The 16,852-nt window shown below is 44.8% G+C and overlaps 2 protein-coding genes across 2 annotated transcripts; both read left to right on the top strand.

Moving 5' to 3' along the window:
* Positions 1–130: 130 nt before the first annotated feature.
* On the top strand, positions 131–2,697 carry inip (ints3 and nabp interacting protein). Its single transcript, XM_079178618.1, has 4 exons — positions 131–452; positions 816–897; positions 1,088–1,175; positions 1,839–2,697. Exons 1-4 carry the CDS (start codon positions 428–430, stop codon positions 1,935–1,937), a joined length of 294 nt encoding a protein of 97 aa, XP_079034744.1. The 5' UTR covers positions 131–427; the 3' UTR covers positions 1,938–2,697.
* Positions 2,698–8,963: 6,266 nt separating this feature from the next.
* Positions 8,964–15,733, top strand: LOC306710945 (sorting nexin-18-like). The gene is made up of 4 exons (XM_079179692.1): positions 8,964–10,188; positions 10,719–11,012; positions 11,911–12,293; positions 15,474–15,733. Exons 1-4 carry the CDS (start codon positions 9,428–9,430, stop codon positions 15,698–15,700), a joined length of 1,665 nt encoding a protein of 554 aa, XP_079035818.1. The 5' UTR covers positions 8,964–9,427; the 3' UTR covers positions 15,701–15,733.
* Positions 15,734–16,852: the final 1,119 nt, after the last annotated feature.

Raw genomic sequence — 16,852 nt, forward strand, 5'->3', positions numbered from 1 at the left:
TTTTTAGTTTTATATACATCTATATACTTTCTTCAAGCTTGTTTACTAGTCTTTTGTGCCGTTTTCTTGATCACCGGAAGTAGAACAGAGTGACACCTCTTCGTTTTTTACTACTATCTAGCCTCCCGATCTGACAAACCGGCTCTTGGTTTCAAGAAGTAAAATGCGTCTCATCGTCCGTACATAAGCAAGAGTTTTATCCAAATTTTTAACTTTCAGTTGACGTTACTGTTACAACAGCAAGTACTGTGTAGTGTATCCAGCTCCAGTTTAAGTGATATCACAAAGGGAGACTTTTATCGTTGTCCGTTATCCACCAGTGCAACATTAGCTGTGTGGAAGGAAACACAAATAAAACGTGAACCATTAGCTAATACTCCTTTCTGTACGTCGTTATTTCGACCTGCCTCTCGCTACCTGAACAGACATGGCTACTAATCCTCCAGGACAAGGTAAATAGTTTGTTTAGGGGACAAACAGTATTAATATTCAGGTCTTTGTCTTTATCGCGCTGTAACTCCAGGGGCGTAGCTACGAATTCTGCCCCCCTGGAAACATTTTGCTCTCTCGTTCCCCTTTGAGGAAATATAGCTAGCTTTAAATGTCTTTCAGCTTATATACATTCATTTCCCTCCAATATAAAAGCTGAAAAAAAAGTTTAAAATAGATATAATATATTTATATAAATTTATGTATTTGTGTTACTCAAAATGTTGCCTTTCTTTAGATGCATAAAGTAATGTTAGCTGATGCATATTGTTCCATCCCTCTCTCTTCCCTGACTGTCTTTGTCTCTTTCTTTTGTCTCCATCCAGCCTTACCAAACAAGGCACGGATGGCGATCCTGGCCGAGCTGGAGAAGGAGAGGAGGCGGCTTTTAAACGCTCCTGGAGCGAGGTAGGGATAGTATCCAGCCGTGGAGGGTAACAGGGTAACCTCTGAGAAACATTGTTATGGTGTATCCATATCCATGGTGTATATATATATATATATATATATATATATATATATATATATATATATATATATATATATATCAATATTCAAATTGATTTTAAAATGTTCTCCTCTCCATCTCATCCTGTAGCATCTCGCTGTCCAGACCGAGTCTGAAGGAGTTCAGAGACAACGCAGAACAGCAACACATCGCTGCCCAGCAGAAAGCTGCCCTGCAGGTGCGACAGTCGAACATCTTCATGTCATTTTACTCAAGTTTTACATACAGCAACAAGTAGCACAACAAATGCATATGAATAATAGTCGTACATATAGTTGTTGAGTAATATATCCAGTTAGGTTTTCATTCAGTGTCGGTGACTTCCTCTGTTTGGTTTAAGACTGATTTTGAGAGTTAATTCTGAAGTTTCTGACTGATACAGGAAGCATTTTTTGTAAATCACAAGGACACTTGTACCAAGTCATTTTTGAATACCCGTCACTGGATTGAATAGAGGTCTGAAAATCATTATGAGAGAGAGAGAGAGAGGGCGGCGAGGGTTCAAGGCAACATGTATCATCTCACAGAAGTATAAAGAGGCTTGATAGTCACTGCATGGTTGTTGGTGCATCAAACCTCAAACACTAATATGCTTTAATGTGGTGTAAAAGTCTCGGAAATCATTTAGCCAAACACAGACACTACAGGGTGGTTAGCATAGCTTAGCATGAAGACTAGAAATGGGGAAACATCTAGCCTAGCTCTGTCCAAAGGTAACAAAAAAGAAATCAAGCTACCAGCACTTCTATTGCTGAAATATTGTTGAATTAATGGCATTATAAAATTGTGAATTTGGTCAGTGTTAACACAAGCCTTTGCCTAACTGTGTCTTCTCTTGCAGCATGCACACACACACTCATCGGGCTTCTTCATCACTCAGGACTCCTCCTTCGGGAACCTCATCCTCCCCGTCATTCCACGCCTGGAGCCGGAGTCTTGACCTGTTGACCCGTTGTCCTCCTCCTGCTGCTGCTGCCCGGTGTGACACAAAGCATTCAAACAACACACGTGCGCACCAGACTCGCGTGTCTCCCACTTTCCCTCTTTTAAGTCTTTGGATTAACGGACGGTTGTTTGACGTGTCGTAAACGATCTCAGGGGAGTGTGAATCTGTCATTTGTACATTTTTCCAGACCAACAAGCTGGCTGCGGAATTCGGGAAAGCTTTCGGGAAAAAAAAAAAAAAAAGTCGGAAGAAGGTTCCAGATAGCCGTGAAACATCCTTTGAAATTGTGCGGCGGATAAAAACGAAATCACAGAAATACTGTAAATGGTATCCTGCTCTGTTGCCTTTCACCGCACTGATCCATAAAATGCACATTCGGTCAGGGTTTTTACATAAATGGGTTTGTGTCAATATTTGATAATAAAATTGTTACATTCAATTGTATATATATATATATATATGTATATATAGTGAATTTCAGTTTTTATTTAAGTATAAAAAGAGGGGTTAGATGCATGGTCACTGGCTGTGTTCACATTATAGGATTTAAACGTAATCCTGATTTATTATTTTTCCCTCACTTCTGAACTTTGTGTTCACGTCCATGTTTTAAAGTGATTCACATTCAAAGAGAAGAAAACATTCCTTCATCCATGGGTACTTGGTGTTACCTGAGGAAGGCACCATGTGTTGATACGTGTTGGGGTCTTTAACCCATATTTATTAAAGGCTTTACATTTTCCCACATTCACTTGAGTGCCTAAAATTTTTTTTTTTTTTTTATGCCACACTGTGCCCATGGACAAAGGTTTGTTTTCTTTCTAAAACAAAAGACTTGCTTAACTTGATAATGCTCACTGTTTTTAGTGGATTTATTGTAAAACTGTTAGGCAGACCACAAAACAAGCAACATGCATCAAAAACATTAAGTCACTGAACCTTGAATACTTAAAAGTCTCCTTATTGATCGGACTATTTACTGGAACATCAGCAGTCGAGACATTTTAGTATAAATTGGTTGGAGTGACCGCCACAGAATGAACCAGTTCCTACTAGCTGCTATCGTTTTCACCTTCTTGAGTCTATCTGAGTGTCCCTCATGGCTAAAAAAATGGGGTCCCGGAGACACCGACTGTAGCGGAGGTCAAAGTGAACGCCAAGTTTGATGATGGGTGCGGACGGTCCATCATCAAGGGGCCCGGAAGTAGGGGGGTAGGAAGTGGGGAAGAGGCCATTACCACCCCCACACTTTGCGCCCCTGGTGCAATTTGGTGTTGCGGCTGGTGTGATCCCATCGCAAGATGGTCTCTAGTTATTTTTATTATTTTTTATTTTTACTGCAATGACTGCAGTTGTAGGTGACTGTCCCAGAGAATCTAAGAACAAGAGCTCATTCTTTCAACCATACAAGGAGAAATCCACTGGACAGGAGGAAGAAAGTATACGCACCCACACAAGCAGAAATGTAGCCAGAATGTAATGCAGCCACACACAATGATTAGAAGTACACAAGATAGTGAAAAATTACAACAACCGTGCGATATAAATCCTGGACTCAGACTGAGATGGTGCAGTATCTAACAGTGAAATTAAAGCTTCCTTTTCCTACGTAGGCCTACAAGAAGTGTGCATTGTAGTCTTCTGACTCAAGGTTCGTCACTTGGACACTATGGGCAGTAGTTCGCCTTTTGCCTTCATCGTTTTGATCTTGGCCTTAATGTTGTCGTCCATGGCCTGTCGGCAGCGGTGGGCATAATGTGCCAGCGTCTCCTCCTTCTCGTCCCACGGTGCCATGGCACGGAACAACACGGGGGCGGCAAGACTGAGCTCAGCTATGGCCGCCGTGCGGGAAATCGTGTTGCGGTCCACGCCAACCCGGTCGAAGGCCACCTTCATGGAAACACTGCAGCGAAACTCCTGGAGGGCCGCCATGTAGCGCGCTATTACGCCCACCACGTTTTTCACTGGAGAGGAGAGGGACAGTTAAGAGACAGACACGTCAGTACACGGGGAGAAGCAAACGAATGCCACATTTAGTATCGACTTTTCATTCTACTCTGGGGTGGTTCCTCCCAGCGGTGTCGTGTCCTTACTCCTGACTCGGGGGTTTTCTCCGTCCCGGCTCCTCTTGCTCTTCAGGGTCCGGTGGCGGTCCAGAGGGTAAAGCTCCACTTCTTCAAACGAGTCAAACATTGTCGGGGAATCGGCCCCCGCCACGTCGTCAGAAGAGGGCATGTGGGAACTTCCCGGTTCCATTGGATTGGAGCAACAAGGCCACCTCTTCTCTGGTACCACAAATAGGAAAAGGACAACTTGACACAATTAAAAGGCAGACAGTGCGGCAAAATAAACATTTGAGCTTTTTTCAGTTTGATTTTGGTTTCATTTTGATTTCATTGCAGATGTTTAAAGTACCAATTTACTGATCATGTATTTTCGTTCATTTACTACTGCAGTTATCATCGGAACTATTTTCCTTACTGTTTGCATTAATTGTAATAACATTTTTACACTATTATGTGAGGAACTTTTAATTGCAATTTTGCACGACAGATACTACCCAAATAAATGTTAATCTCCTGTAAAAGTGCCAACAAACTGCCATTGAATTCATCAGCAGGTGTGTTTTCGTACCGAACTCTTACCTGGCAGCAGTTTGTCTTGCAGGAAGTCACAGATGAGTTCCGCTTTCTTAGTGAGTTCATGCTGCAGCAGCTCTTTGTCCTGCTTCAGACCGGAGATGATCTCCGTCATGCGCTGGTTACGGCTGCGCTCTGCACTAAGTAACACGTGCAGCTCATCCAGCTCATCCTGCTCCCCTGCAGATGTACATAAAAACAAACGCCAACAGTCAGAAACAGGAAGTTACATACAAGCATATATATCAATTTGGTAATAAACTCTTTTATATATTGTTTTGTATTTTTCAATTATATATTCTTGTGTTTTAACTTATTTCTAATTAAAGCTGGGGTACGCAGTTTATTCTTGCATAATTGTGCAAAAATGCCCAAAACGTTCAGCATATTGTATTTCATTTTCTCCACATTTTCTCTCCAATCCCTAAAACTCTTCACTGATATTTCTCTCTTTTCCTGTTTTAGGTTGCTTTGCAGTGTAGGAAGTTGTTACTAATGCTGGAATATCTATTTCCTGCAGGATATAACACCGTTAAATCACGCTTTCCCCGGTAAGGGACGTGCCCTCGCATCTGTATTTTGAAGAACAGCCAATAGGAACGCCCTCTCTCTGAAACGACCTGTGATTGGCCAAAGTCTCCCGACACAGGCTAGATTTTCTGAGCCAAGAGGAGATGTAGCAGTATTTTGTCACAGAGAAACATTCCCATGATTCTCAATACTTTTTGAGAGGTGGTACTATTGGGAATATCAATTTATCTCCTACTGACACATTAAAAAAAAAAATCCAATCAAAACATGTGGGCTCTGCCACTGCAGGTCTTTTCAAGCCTCATCTCAAAGCTGTACCCGCAGTCTTCTCTGTGGTCTCTGTGGCGGAGCTGCGTCGCTCGGCCTGCTCCGTGGTCCCTGTCGTGCAGCTGCCTCCTCCCAGCAGCTCCATCTCTGGGTCCTCTAGTCTCTCACACTTCAGATCCTGCCCATGCAGTGGCTGAGGGCAGGGTGGGAGGGGCTTTTTGGGCAACAGTGTGTGTGTGATTTGAGAGTGTGTGTTTGGTGCCCGACAAGCCCGTGGCACATAGTCCGCCACGGCCGGCCCCGTGCCAGCTGTGTTAGCAGCAGTGTCATGATCCTCGGCCGAGGTTGCTTCTTGCTTGACCTTCTTCCTGGTTGCTGCTCTTCCTGGTGCCCCGCCTCTTTTCCTGGACGGGCGGGGCTCGTAGGCGCCGTCTTCGTCCGTGGCCGACGAATCACACCCAGCAATGTCAAACAGCCGGCTGCTGAACTCGTCCTCCCCGTCTGATGCTGCTTCGCTATAGCAGAGGTCACACGACGCCCTCGCTGTCACCTGGAATGTAATAAAGAGAGAATAGATGAGAAATTGAAAAGGTAAAGGCTGAATCTCTATGTGACGCTAACAGGGTTTAACTGACACGACCTGCTCAGTGCAAATGGAGTATGGAATTTAAAAAGGGACTTTCAACCAGGAACAGCTGTATGAACAGCTGTATCAGCTTTTTTTAAAGCTAAGTAAGTAAAGACAGAAGCCCGCATTAAAAACCGGCGCGTGGCAGACGTGGCAATTCATGGGACGTTGAACAAAAGATGCAATCGATTTGCAATCTGGGAATTGTAGGATCCAGTGTTTTTGGAAGTTCATCTGTACTAAACCGGAATAAAGTAGGGACACCTGGTCCTCTACTGCATCGATTTGAACCATTCTTGTAATAAAACTGTCTCTTGCAAGCCCCCCCAACGTTGTGTAAGTGTGGTTCTAAATCACCAGAGCACCCCGACAAAGCCTGTATGTCTAGGATCTAAAAGAAGTGTTGCTCTTACTGGCAGTATCAAAAAAGACACTTGGGAAGACAGCAAATCAAAATTGAATCAATCATATTAGTTCTGCAACTGAATGAATCCGTTGTTCTACACAAATGTATTGAGACACTGATTTCTGGTGGACAAACTAGAAGCAAAGACTAATCACTGCCTCGTGTAGATGCTACAACCGGCGTACCTTTAATAAGCCGGTATAAATTGGACATTTGTGGCTCTGAGCTTCATCCCTGCTGCTAACATTGTATGAATTGTGGTGTTTTGTACATAAATCTATACAGTTCAACATTTGTATTGCACCATTGACACTACATTTGAATATATTGAAGTATTAAAGTTGTACTGAAACACAGACAAAGTACCTAAAGTCTCTGCGTTACCTTATTGGACCGGCGACCTCCGACAAACCTTTCCTGGCCTTGGCCGGTATTTGTTGAGCCTGACCATAGCCTCTCGCCGCTGTGGCCCCCGAGGGGCCAGTGGTACGAGTGTCCAGCGGCACAACCCCACACTGCGACGGGGACACTGCTACCATGGAGACCTGGTTCCGTTGTCAGGCTGGGGATGAGGTTGCAGATGGTCCCGTGGCTGTGAGCCCAGCGGACCAGTTTACAAAGACTGTCAGAGGTGGTCTGAACCGGGTCGGACATGATATAAAACCTGGAGAAGAGAAGAGAGGGAAGTGTCTAGTGTGTAGCAGCTGTTAAGGCTGACAAAAGTGAAATCACTTAATCAAGGTTTACCATTTTGATGCCAATGAAAGCTTCTTTATATAATGAAGGAGTTAAGATTTGTGATTCAACTGACTCACTTTTTCTATTATACCAGAAACACTTCAGGTTTTCTTCAGTTGGTTCACCATCTTTAATTTCCAGCACCACTAAAATGTAAAGGAGTGTCTGTTTAGTGTACTCGTTTTAACGTACTGTTATCTGTTTACCATATTTTAGTGTACATTTTAATATCTTTCTATTTTTAAATCATGTCTCCATTATTGCACTGTGTTCATGGTTTATTGTTATGCACCACTCGCCGAGTCGATTCCTTGTATGTGTAACGTAACGGTCCTGATTCTGATGCTATAAGAGATTGAGGTAACTATCATATCATATGATAAAGAAAAGCATCATATGCCTATATTTGGGAGGATGGAACCAGCTAATGCTTGGCATTTGGCAAAACAACTAGACTGATTATTCGATTGTGAAAAATAGTTGATTTTGGTCTGTCTATAGTCGATTAATCATGAGTTATTGCGACTTTATAATAAATCAGCAACATTTAATCGACAAAAGTAAAAAAAAAAGAATGGTGCCAAAGAATTAAAATACAAGAGAGCCAACCTCTCTATAGGCTGCACGCACTCACACAACAATAACACAGCTGGGTGAGTGACTTGAAGATGCAACTTTTACATTGAGCTGAAACTACAACCAGACCCGCATCGGGGACGGACGGACATCTTGTGGATCACCAGACTGCCTTTATGCCTATCACATCTGTCTGCAGGCGAACCACAATTCATCAGCCACAAGAACAAAAGCGACAGATCATTAACATGTCTTATATTTACCTTTTTTTTTAATACTATAAATTAAAACACTCCGGCTCATCACAGCGTCCTCATTTATTCCGCACCTGTCGGGCCGCTTCGAGGAGGCGACTATCAATTATGTAATGACGCAAATGATGTTTTGATGAATTATCATGAATATCAGATGTGCGGCGTTTGTTTAATTATTACATTCTTTGTCTGGAAGCAAAGACTGTATTACCAAAATCCAAAAGGGAAAGTCGCTTTACTGCCACCTGATGCTCAGGAGGAGGAACTGCTGTGTCCTGTTACTGTCTGATGACACTGAACTCTAGTGGCCTGGTGGGTCAACGCACATTACTGAATTATTATATTGTATTGTATTGTATTGTATTGTATTGTATTGTATTATACAGTTTGGCATATATCCTGCATGCAATGGCAATATAAAAAAACAGATGTGCTTTTCAGAATGTGTAATTAGTTCATTGAAATGTGGACAGAGAAAAAAACATAATTGACACAAAAAGGCAAATATATATAGCGAACCTGAGGATTTTCACTTTGCTGGGGAGATGTGATACAGAAGGAAAATAATGTAAATACAAACATTGTCCAATTTGCACAGTCATTGACTGGGAACCTAATTGCAGTCAACTAAAAGTGTGTTTTCTCTATTCAAGTTACATTCTGCAGTTTAATAGCAAGATAATAAACGACGTAATATGTGCACTTGGGTAATTTAGCCCATTCTGTGTTGTGTTGTATATATATTATATATATTATATAAGTTATATAAGTTTTTGTGAACTCTTGTTGTTTGATACGCTAATATTCAAATATTGAATAATGGCCTAGAATGGGGATATGCCTACATTCATATGACGGAGCTTTGAGGTTGCGTGGGTTTTGATTCCATGTATGATTTCAGTGACTTGACTGAACTTGCTCCTGGCTCCACCCTCCGTTAGTCAGCCAGTCTGTTGCCTTCAACCGACCAGCATCTCGGGGAGAAGAAGGGGGAAAAAAAGGAGTTTTCCCCGGCTCTGATCTGGAGGAAGAAAAGCTGCCACACAACCGATCGCAACTTCGGCAACTTTAAACTCTCCAACGGCAACTTCTTTTTCGGAGAGAAACCTCTAAAGACAGGTTTTCCTCTGTGTTTTCCGCCTTGGATTAAGTTCTGCATGGAAACAAATGATATCTGAGAGGAGCGGAGAGAGGCGGTGGGTGTCGGGTACGAGCCCGTGTGTTTCTCTGCTTGTTGTTTTATGCACGGCTCTCTGATACAAGCCTGTTTGATTTGGACAAAAAGTGGAGAAAAAAAATAGTCCCAATTGTTGCTGCCGTGATTGTTGCTGCGTGATCTAAATCTCCAAATATCTGGGATTTTTTAAAAACGTAATCCCCGGGGGGAGAAAAAAAAGGAAACTTCTTGATACAACAAAAACACAAATAATAATTGTACTACAATTATGGCGTTAAAGGGCAAAGTGTTGTACGACTTCCACTCTGAAAACCCAGGGGAGATCTCCATAACAGAGAATGAGCTGGTGACTCTGTACAGCGAGGAGGAGCTGGATGGCTGGCTGGAGGGGGAGAACAGCAGGGGGGAGGCTGGCCTCTTCCCTGCCTCCTATGTGGAGATCCTCAGGGACCACATCACCTCCAACGCCAACAACAACGGCCTATCCTCCCCCAAAATCAAAGCCCCGACGCCCAGCAACACCTCCTACGCGCCCTCAGACACCCAGTCTCAGAGAGGACTCGGGGCTGGCAGCGGCGGTAGCGGTGGAGGCAGCTTCCACACCAGCCAGGGCAGCGATGACGACTGGGACGACGACTGGGACGACAGCTCTCCGGCCGCCAACGCGTCTCAGGGTCTCGGCAGGTCGCCCCCCATGTTCCCGGTGACCACCTCCTTGCCCGGGCGGCGCGAGAGCACCCAGCAGCAGGCCAAGAGCTCGGCAACGGTGGGGAGGAACCTCAACAGGTTCTCCACCTTTGTCAAGTCCGGCGGGGAGGCCTTCCTGCTCGGGGAGGCCTCTGCTTTCGTGAAGGACGGGGACAGGATCTGCGTGGTGATGGGGAAGCACGGACCCGAGTGGCAGGAGGACCCGTATCCGTTCACGTGCACCATCGACGACCCCACCAAGCAGACCAAGTTCAAAGGCATGAAGAGCTACATGTCCTACGGCCTGACCCCGAAGCACACCAACGTACAGGTCAACCGCAGGTACGGGCGTGCTTCCTGCTTCTCTTGCTCCTCCTCTTCCCTCTCTGGGGGTTTCCAAACTTATTTCTTCCACCGGATCCCCCGGCCCCCCCATACACTTAAAAATGAATGTTTCTGTGGCTTTTCCCGTGGCCACAGTTGTTGCCACAAGATTGCAAAAACAGCGTCGACTGTGGCCTTTTGCCCTCTGGAGTCCTCAGGAATCGCCTCTTTCCTTTCTGAGATTCCCTTTGCACCTTTTACATTGTTTCCCTGTCAGTAGGTCTGTCATTACGAGCCAACACTCTTACATTTCAGTTTCCACACGGTCCTGACTCCTGCCGGTTGGGAAAGAAAAGTCCTTACAGTTGCTCCTCTGGCATCCTTCCTTCTTTTTCACGCCTTCTGACTACATTTTCCTGTCGTCAACCTCACTTCCATATCTCCCTCGCTCCCTACTGACCAAACCTTCTCGCTCCCTTCTCATCCACTCGAAATATCCCCATGCATACATCCTCCCACCTGTCTCTCGTCTTCCATCCTCCCCGCAGGTACAAGCACTTTGACTGGCTGTATGCTCGGCTTGTGGAGCGTTTCCCGGTCATCTCCGTCCCCCACCTGCCAGAGAAGCAGGCCACGGGCCGCTTCGAGGAGGACTTCATCTCCAAGCGGAGGAAGGGACTGATCTGGTGGATGAACCACATGACCAGCCACCCGGTGCTGGCGCGCTGCGACGTTTTCCAGCATTTCCTGACGTGCGGGGCGGATGAGAAGGCCTGGAAACAGGGCAAGAGGAAGGCAGAGAGGGACGAGCTGGTTGGGTCCAATTTCTTCCTCACGATCAGGTAGGAGGCCGGGTTTACGAGCTGCTCTTTGTTTTCATTACAAGCTCGTAAAAAGCATCGAGCTCGTCTCGACTGCGAAAGCCTGTGATTTGTTTGACATTTAAATAAACTGATGGCAGGCCTTTGCAGTCCGAGAACAAGGGGCTTCATTCGAGGGTAACCATTTTCCAACAGCAGTCCACAATCATACGAAATCCATTATTGAAGAGGCGTAGAGACCCAATGAGAGCAGGAAATAGACCACAATGCAATGCTGCTACAACACAGATCAGGTTTTCAATAAGGCCCACGGACCCCGACCTTCTTTACTTGATAAACTACCGCTCCACTGAATGTATCAAGTTACAGCCCAGTCCCTGGAGATTGCAAAAAGAATTCTGGGAAATGTAGGCAATCCGTAGCTGAAGTACATGGTCTGGTAGGTTGAGGGAAAGGAAGGTACACCAAAACCATAAATTACAGCATGTTACATGTTACAAACTGCTAATTACTGGTGGGCAGGTGGTGGACAAAATAACAGGAGCTGTTGGGGAAGTTTATAACTCTATATGTTTGTTCATAGTGTGTCAATGAGATAGGAATCCATTTTTAGGGGCTGGGATACGTCATAATATTGTGTCAGATGTTATTTTGGCCACCCACTCTTAACGATATGAAGTGGAGGACATTTGCCCTTGAGCAAGACGCTGTTATCAGTTCTCCTTGCGTGAACTCGGCTGTAACGATAACGCTTTTATCTTTAGGGGGTGCCTGGTAGTGAGGACGAGATAAGTAGAACACAGGAATAATAAATAAAGATGATGTAATGCTTCAATAAAAAAACAAAAATCATAAAGGAATTTTCAGAATGAAGCCACAAGGTCTAAAAATGGCCGTGCCTTGTCCCGCTTGTCTTCAGCACGCCTGCTGTCCCGCTGGACCTCCAGGAAGTCGAGAGCAAGATCGAGGGCTTCAAGACCTTCACCAAGAGGATGGACGAGAACATCGTGGTCGTGAACACCACCATCAACGAGTTCGCTCGCAAGCAGATGACCGGCTTCAAGAAGGAGTACCAGAAAGTCGGACAGTCCTTCGCACTCCTCGGGCAGGCGTTCGAACTGGACCAGCAGGCGTACTCGGCGGGCCTGAACGGAGCCATCGCCTACACCGGCGAGGCCTACGAGGCGGTGGGAGAGTATTTCGCTGAGCAGCCGCGCAACGACCTGGCTCCCATTTCCGACCTGCTGGACCTCTACAGGGGACACCTGGCCAATTTCCCTGACATCATCCACGTGCAGAAGGGTAAGAACGTGTTTGTTGTTGTGTTCATGTGAACACAGTGAGATCATTTGCATACAGGTAATTTATATTGGAAGTGTGGGCCTTTTCCTTTTTCTATCGTAGAGTCTGAGCACTTTAACACACCCACGTTGCCACTCAAGTCTTTTTATGTGGAATGTAAATGCCAAACATGTCTGGGGGGGAAAAAGGAAATTGTGCAGAAGTATGTGAAAGAGGTTACTGACAAAAAAAATGCCTCCTAACATACTTAAATTAAACAGATGCATGGCTTAGCTCACTTCTCTTTACAGGGAGGTCAGAGGTCAGGGCTTAGCTTCAAATGGAGCTGGTGGGGACTGAGTGGTCAGGACTCTCGCTCATGGATGCCTCTGCAGGGCGGAGAGTTTCAATCCAGGGAGGATTCATTACAGCACGAGGCCTCTCGCTCTCAGCTTCCATGCAACAGGCTGTATAATCTCTTCTGAAACAAAACACTCTGAGATTTGTTTACTTTTACTTGGATGGCAAAATAATTTATAAGCAGCCTGCAGCCTGCCCATGTATTAATCATGTCAATACAAAGGCAGATAACACACAAGAGACCTGGATTCTGACTGTTTCAACATCTGTTTTCATTTACTGAATCGTCTATCTGGGTTGAAAACTGAAACCCGTAGCCGGTCCATTGTAACACTCTGGTACTGTGAGAGCCTGTACTTGCTCACAGGAAAACACAGAACAACACACACACACACACACTCACACAGACGTGTACAAAGGACTCGCAGAGGAGTTAGCTTGTTAGTTCCCCGCAGGTTGGGAGGAGGGAGCTGCTACTGGCACGCAAAGTCCTGACGTCTGCCAAACCTAGAGGCACTCTTTCTATAGTCCGCTGAGCTCTGTTCTCCTGACACAATCACAGCTCCAACTATGGAAACACAGTCTGAATCCCAAAAGTCCCTGTGACTGACAGCGGTTCACCCACTTTCTGATTGACAAGAAACACATTGTTTCACGTCCCACAAAGAGCGTCCAACAACAACCTTGAACGCTTCCCTCACTTCCGCTGCACTGCAACACGCCCTTCCTATTATGACTTTTGAGGACTAAACTCAAGTTTTAAATTGAATTCTTAGCTTTAGTAATGTGTGAAATAAATATTATTTTGTGTCTCTGTGGAGCATGATCTGCTGACTTGGCGACTTTCTCACTCGATTTAGTGACTTTGAAGAGCTGGCAACACTGGGTTGAATCATTTTTTTTTTTTTAAATCTAGCGTGCTCATACTTGTTTCTCCAACGTTATCTACCCAAGTTTTAACCAAAGACATATGAAGGGAAACTCATGGTAAAGTCATAGGATATGACATCATCATTCATGCCTTCGTAGAACCTCATAAAAAGCACTGTCATCATTCTTGGGTACCACCGTGGTTTTCACTTCTGGAAACCGTAACTAGCAGTGCCTGCAGTAAAACAAGTCTGATTTATGGTAAGAAGAGGAACAGAAGCCTTTCTTTCTGTTGTATTTATTTATTTATTTTTAAATGCAAGGTTGTGAGCTATACACAGGGAGTCGTTGACTCAGAGTCTGGCCTGTGCTTTTATCTCTCATGCACTTTGAGTAATCCACCACTGCTGACGTTTTGTCTGCCCGGCAACACTCGTGAACACTTTGCAAAGTCAGCACTTCTGCCATAGTTGTGAAATCACTACCTTCAACAAAAGAGGGCTGTTGTGGTCAAAGTTTCCATAACAGTCAATTTGGTGATCCTCATTGAGAGAAAAATGTTTGCACTAGCGCAAAGATTTAGCTCTTCTTCCTTTTTTTTCCAACAAATAAAACGTTGGACTTCATTCTTTTGATTTACAAAAAAGAAAAAAAAAAAAAGAAAACCTGACTGACTTTCACATTTCACATAAACCTTCATTTTCTTCATTCCCCTAATATCTATCTATGTCATACAGCTCTGAACATTCCTGCAGCAACAACCGCATAACAAAAGCATGGCAACATTGCAGCACAAAAACAGCTGCCGGGCTCTTAAGGCGGACAATGCTTTGTCGACCTAAATGTGCCCATACGGTGTCATCCGACGTCGCCGGTTCTGTCCGTGAGGTCCAAAAGGATACATCTGATTTAAATGAGCGCAGAGATTCTTGGGCCTCTTGTCCTGTGTTGCCCTGGGACTGCAGGAATGCAAAATGGAGCAGTCTCAGGATTAGTTTCCCCTCCTCCTCTTTTCTTCTCCCTCTTTTCCTCCTTCCTCCCAGTGATACAGCGAGTTAACGAGGAGGAGGCAGAAGAAGAAGAAGAAGAGGGGGTGTGTGTGTATGCTGAACAAGTTTCCCACCAGCCAACAGCACAAGAGTTCAGATTACAGCTCCACAATCGCCTTAGTATCGATGAGAGCAAAGTCCAAGTTAATTTCAGTTCGTTAGCACACTTGAGCAGGTACGGTGTGTGATTTTTGGCGTACGAGAGAGAGCGAGAGAGATCTGGAAAGAGAGGGCAACGAGGTCAGGAATGAGAGTCGTGCCGGCCTACAATCTAGCTCCTAATTTCCTCCACATGCTGCCATGTGAGAGCCGAGTTCCTCTTCATCCTTTTCTGTCATGGATCCAAACTCGGCTGCTTCCCCTCTTCACACTAAACTGTACATTCTGAGTCACGACTGGGCGTTGGGTGACTTCAAGGAACCAGCTTGTTCCTGTAGTACGAAGAAAATGTTGTGTGAGGAATTGGCCTGCCTTTCTCCCCTTGTCGTCTTTTTTTTAAATAGACGTTGTGCTAGTTTGTCCTGATGTTACATCCTGGCTAGCTGCCATCCCATTAGCTTCTCTCACTCAATGTTAATAGCGGGTTAAAAAGTGAAATATGTTCCCCTTCATTTACTGAACATACTCTAAGATACAGATCAGTACTGAGTACAGCACTTGTGAGTAGAGTGTTATCCCTTTATGACCTCAATAAAGTAAAACAATGGCTTTATTAGTGTTATATAAAAGGCTTTCCAACTCCTTAGCTGTATGATCTCTGCTGTCAAAAAAAATCTCTCCTCAGGCCCTGATCACATTTACTTGGATTTACTTTTAGCTCCAGTTGTTAGTTTGGCTCTATGCTTTGTACACCTGCCACACGTTCTCAGTCGTCTCCCTCTCGTTTCCGTCCCACCACCTTTTTTTTTTTTCTCTCTCCCAGGTGCGCTGACCAAGGTCAAAGACTGTCCAAAGCAGGAAGGCGAGCTCCACGACCGCTGCAACATCATCTCCTGCGCCACGCTCGCGGAGATCCAGCACTTCCACCGCACGCGCGTACGGGACTTCCGCTCCCAGATGCAGCACCACCTCCGCGAGCAGATCGTCTTCTTCCAGAAGATCACTGCCAAGCTGGAGGACGCGCTTCAGAAATATGACGATGACCAGTAGGAAGAGATGGGGAGGGAACAGAGAAGTTGGACTTCAAAGAGGGGGAGGGGGGGGGGGACTAAGCTTAAAGAGAAGACCAGACAAGGATGATTGATGTGCTTTTCCTCCTACATTAATGGAGAACATCTTAAGGTCCTTTTAAGAAAGATGTGTTTCTGATGTGGAATCCTGGGCCTGGTACAAGCATTAGAAGAGATATACCATTCTTTTTTTAACAAATAGAGGCAACTGGACTGTGGAAAGACAACTTCTTGGATTAATCTTGACGGCCTTGATGAATGTACCAGTAACAGGGATTTTGCTGACGCTCCAGGCGCATCTTGCAACTCAGCGGGACCGCGACAGATATTAAAAACAGCTGCTCTCAATGTGACGGGGCTGCCTCTGAATTCCCGGTTTCAGGGTCACGTGATCTGTCCACGCCTCTATATTCTGCCTCACCGCTTCATGGAAACCTTCTGTTCTGGAACACAGTTAACCAGCAGAAACACAGGCACGAAACTCCCCCAAATCACTTCAACGGGATGTTTTAATGATTGAAAGACAGGACTTCGTGAAATTTAACTATTTCTGTTCTCTCTATATGCGTCTGTTTTTACTTGAATGACCTGTTCAGTATTGATTTGATGGGCCATGACAGTATGTAAGTGTTTGTTTGTGGATATGGAAAGAGGACACGTGGGTGTAATCTCCTCTGATGAATGAGTTAAAGTCGTTGGATTTCATTACAGCTTGAAATTTGGCCGACTTCTGATCTGTCACAACTCGGAAAGCTGTCGCATCTTTGCCTATATTATGATTTGAATATCTGAGTTGTTAGTTTATGTCTTGCCGGACTTAAAACCATAACTGATCTCCGACTGATTTCAAATGTATTTGACAGACTATCTTCTTGTTTTGGGAAGTAGCTCCACAGTTCTGTTTCTTTGGGTTCCTGCAGTAGTTTAGTTGTTAAAACCCCAAGTCCACATCTGTCTCTCTGCTTTCCCTCAATCAGGGAAGCTCAGAGGTCAGGCTCAGGGTACAGAAACTTCAACATGATGGATGCTTCCTGGCAATACATCATCTTTGGATCCAGATCTCCCAGTTTGAAGCCACCACGTGTCGGCTTTTTCTGTGATTCTAGCATGTTTCAAATGATTTCAAAGGGTA

This window comes from Pholis gunnellus (genome assembly GCF_910591455.1).
Source record: "Pholis gunnellus genome assembly, chromosome: 18".
Taxonomy (NCBI): Eukaryota; Metazoa; Chordata; class Actinopteri; order Perciformes; family Pholidae; genus Pholis; species Pholis gunnellus.

What these genes read in the sequence shown, in the direction of transcription:
- inip (XM_079178618.1), top strand. Translation starts at nt 428, where the DNA reads ATGGCTACTAATCCTCCAGGACAAG. An exon ending in TACTAATCCTCCAGGACAAG is followed by an intron (nt 453 to 815) that starts GTAAATAGTTTG and finishes GTCTCCATCCAG; the next exon opens with CCTTACCAAACAAGGCACGG. An exon ending in TTAAACGCTCCTGGAGCGAG is followed by an intron (nt 898 to 1,087) that starts GTAGGGATAGTA and finishes CTCATCCTGTAG; the next exon opens with CATCTCGCTGTCCAGACCGA.
- LOC306710945 (XM_079179692.1), top strand. Translation starts at nt 9,428, where the DNA reads ATGGCGTTAAAGGGCAAAGTGTTGTACGACTTCCACTCTGAAAACCCA. An exon ending in AACGTACAGGTCAACCGCAG is followed by an intron (nt 10,189 to 10,718) that starts GTACGGGCGTGC and finishes TCCTCCCCGCAG; the next exon opens with GTACAAGCACTTTGACTGGC. An exon ending in AATTTCTTCCTCACGATCAG is followed by an intron (nt 11,013 to 11,910) that starts GTAGGAGGCCGG and finishes GCTTGTCTTCAG; the next exon opens with CACGCCTGCTGTCCCGCTGG.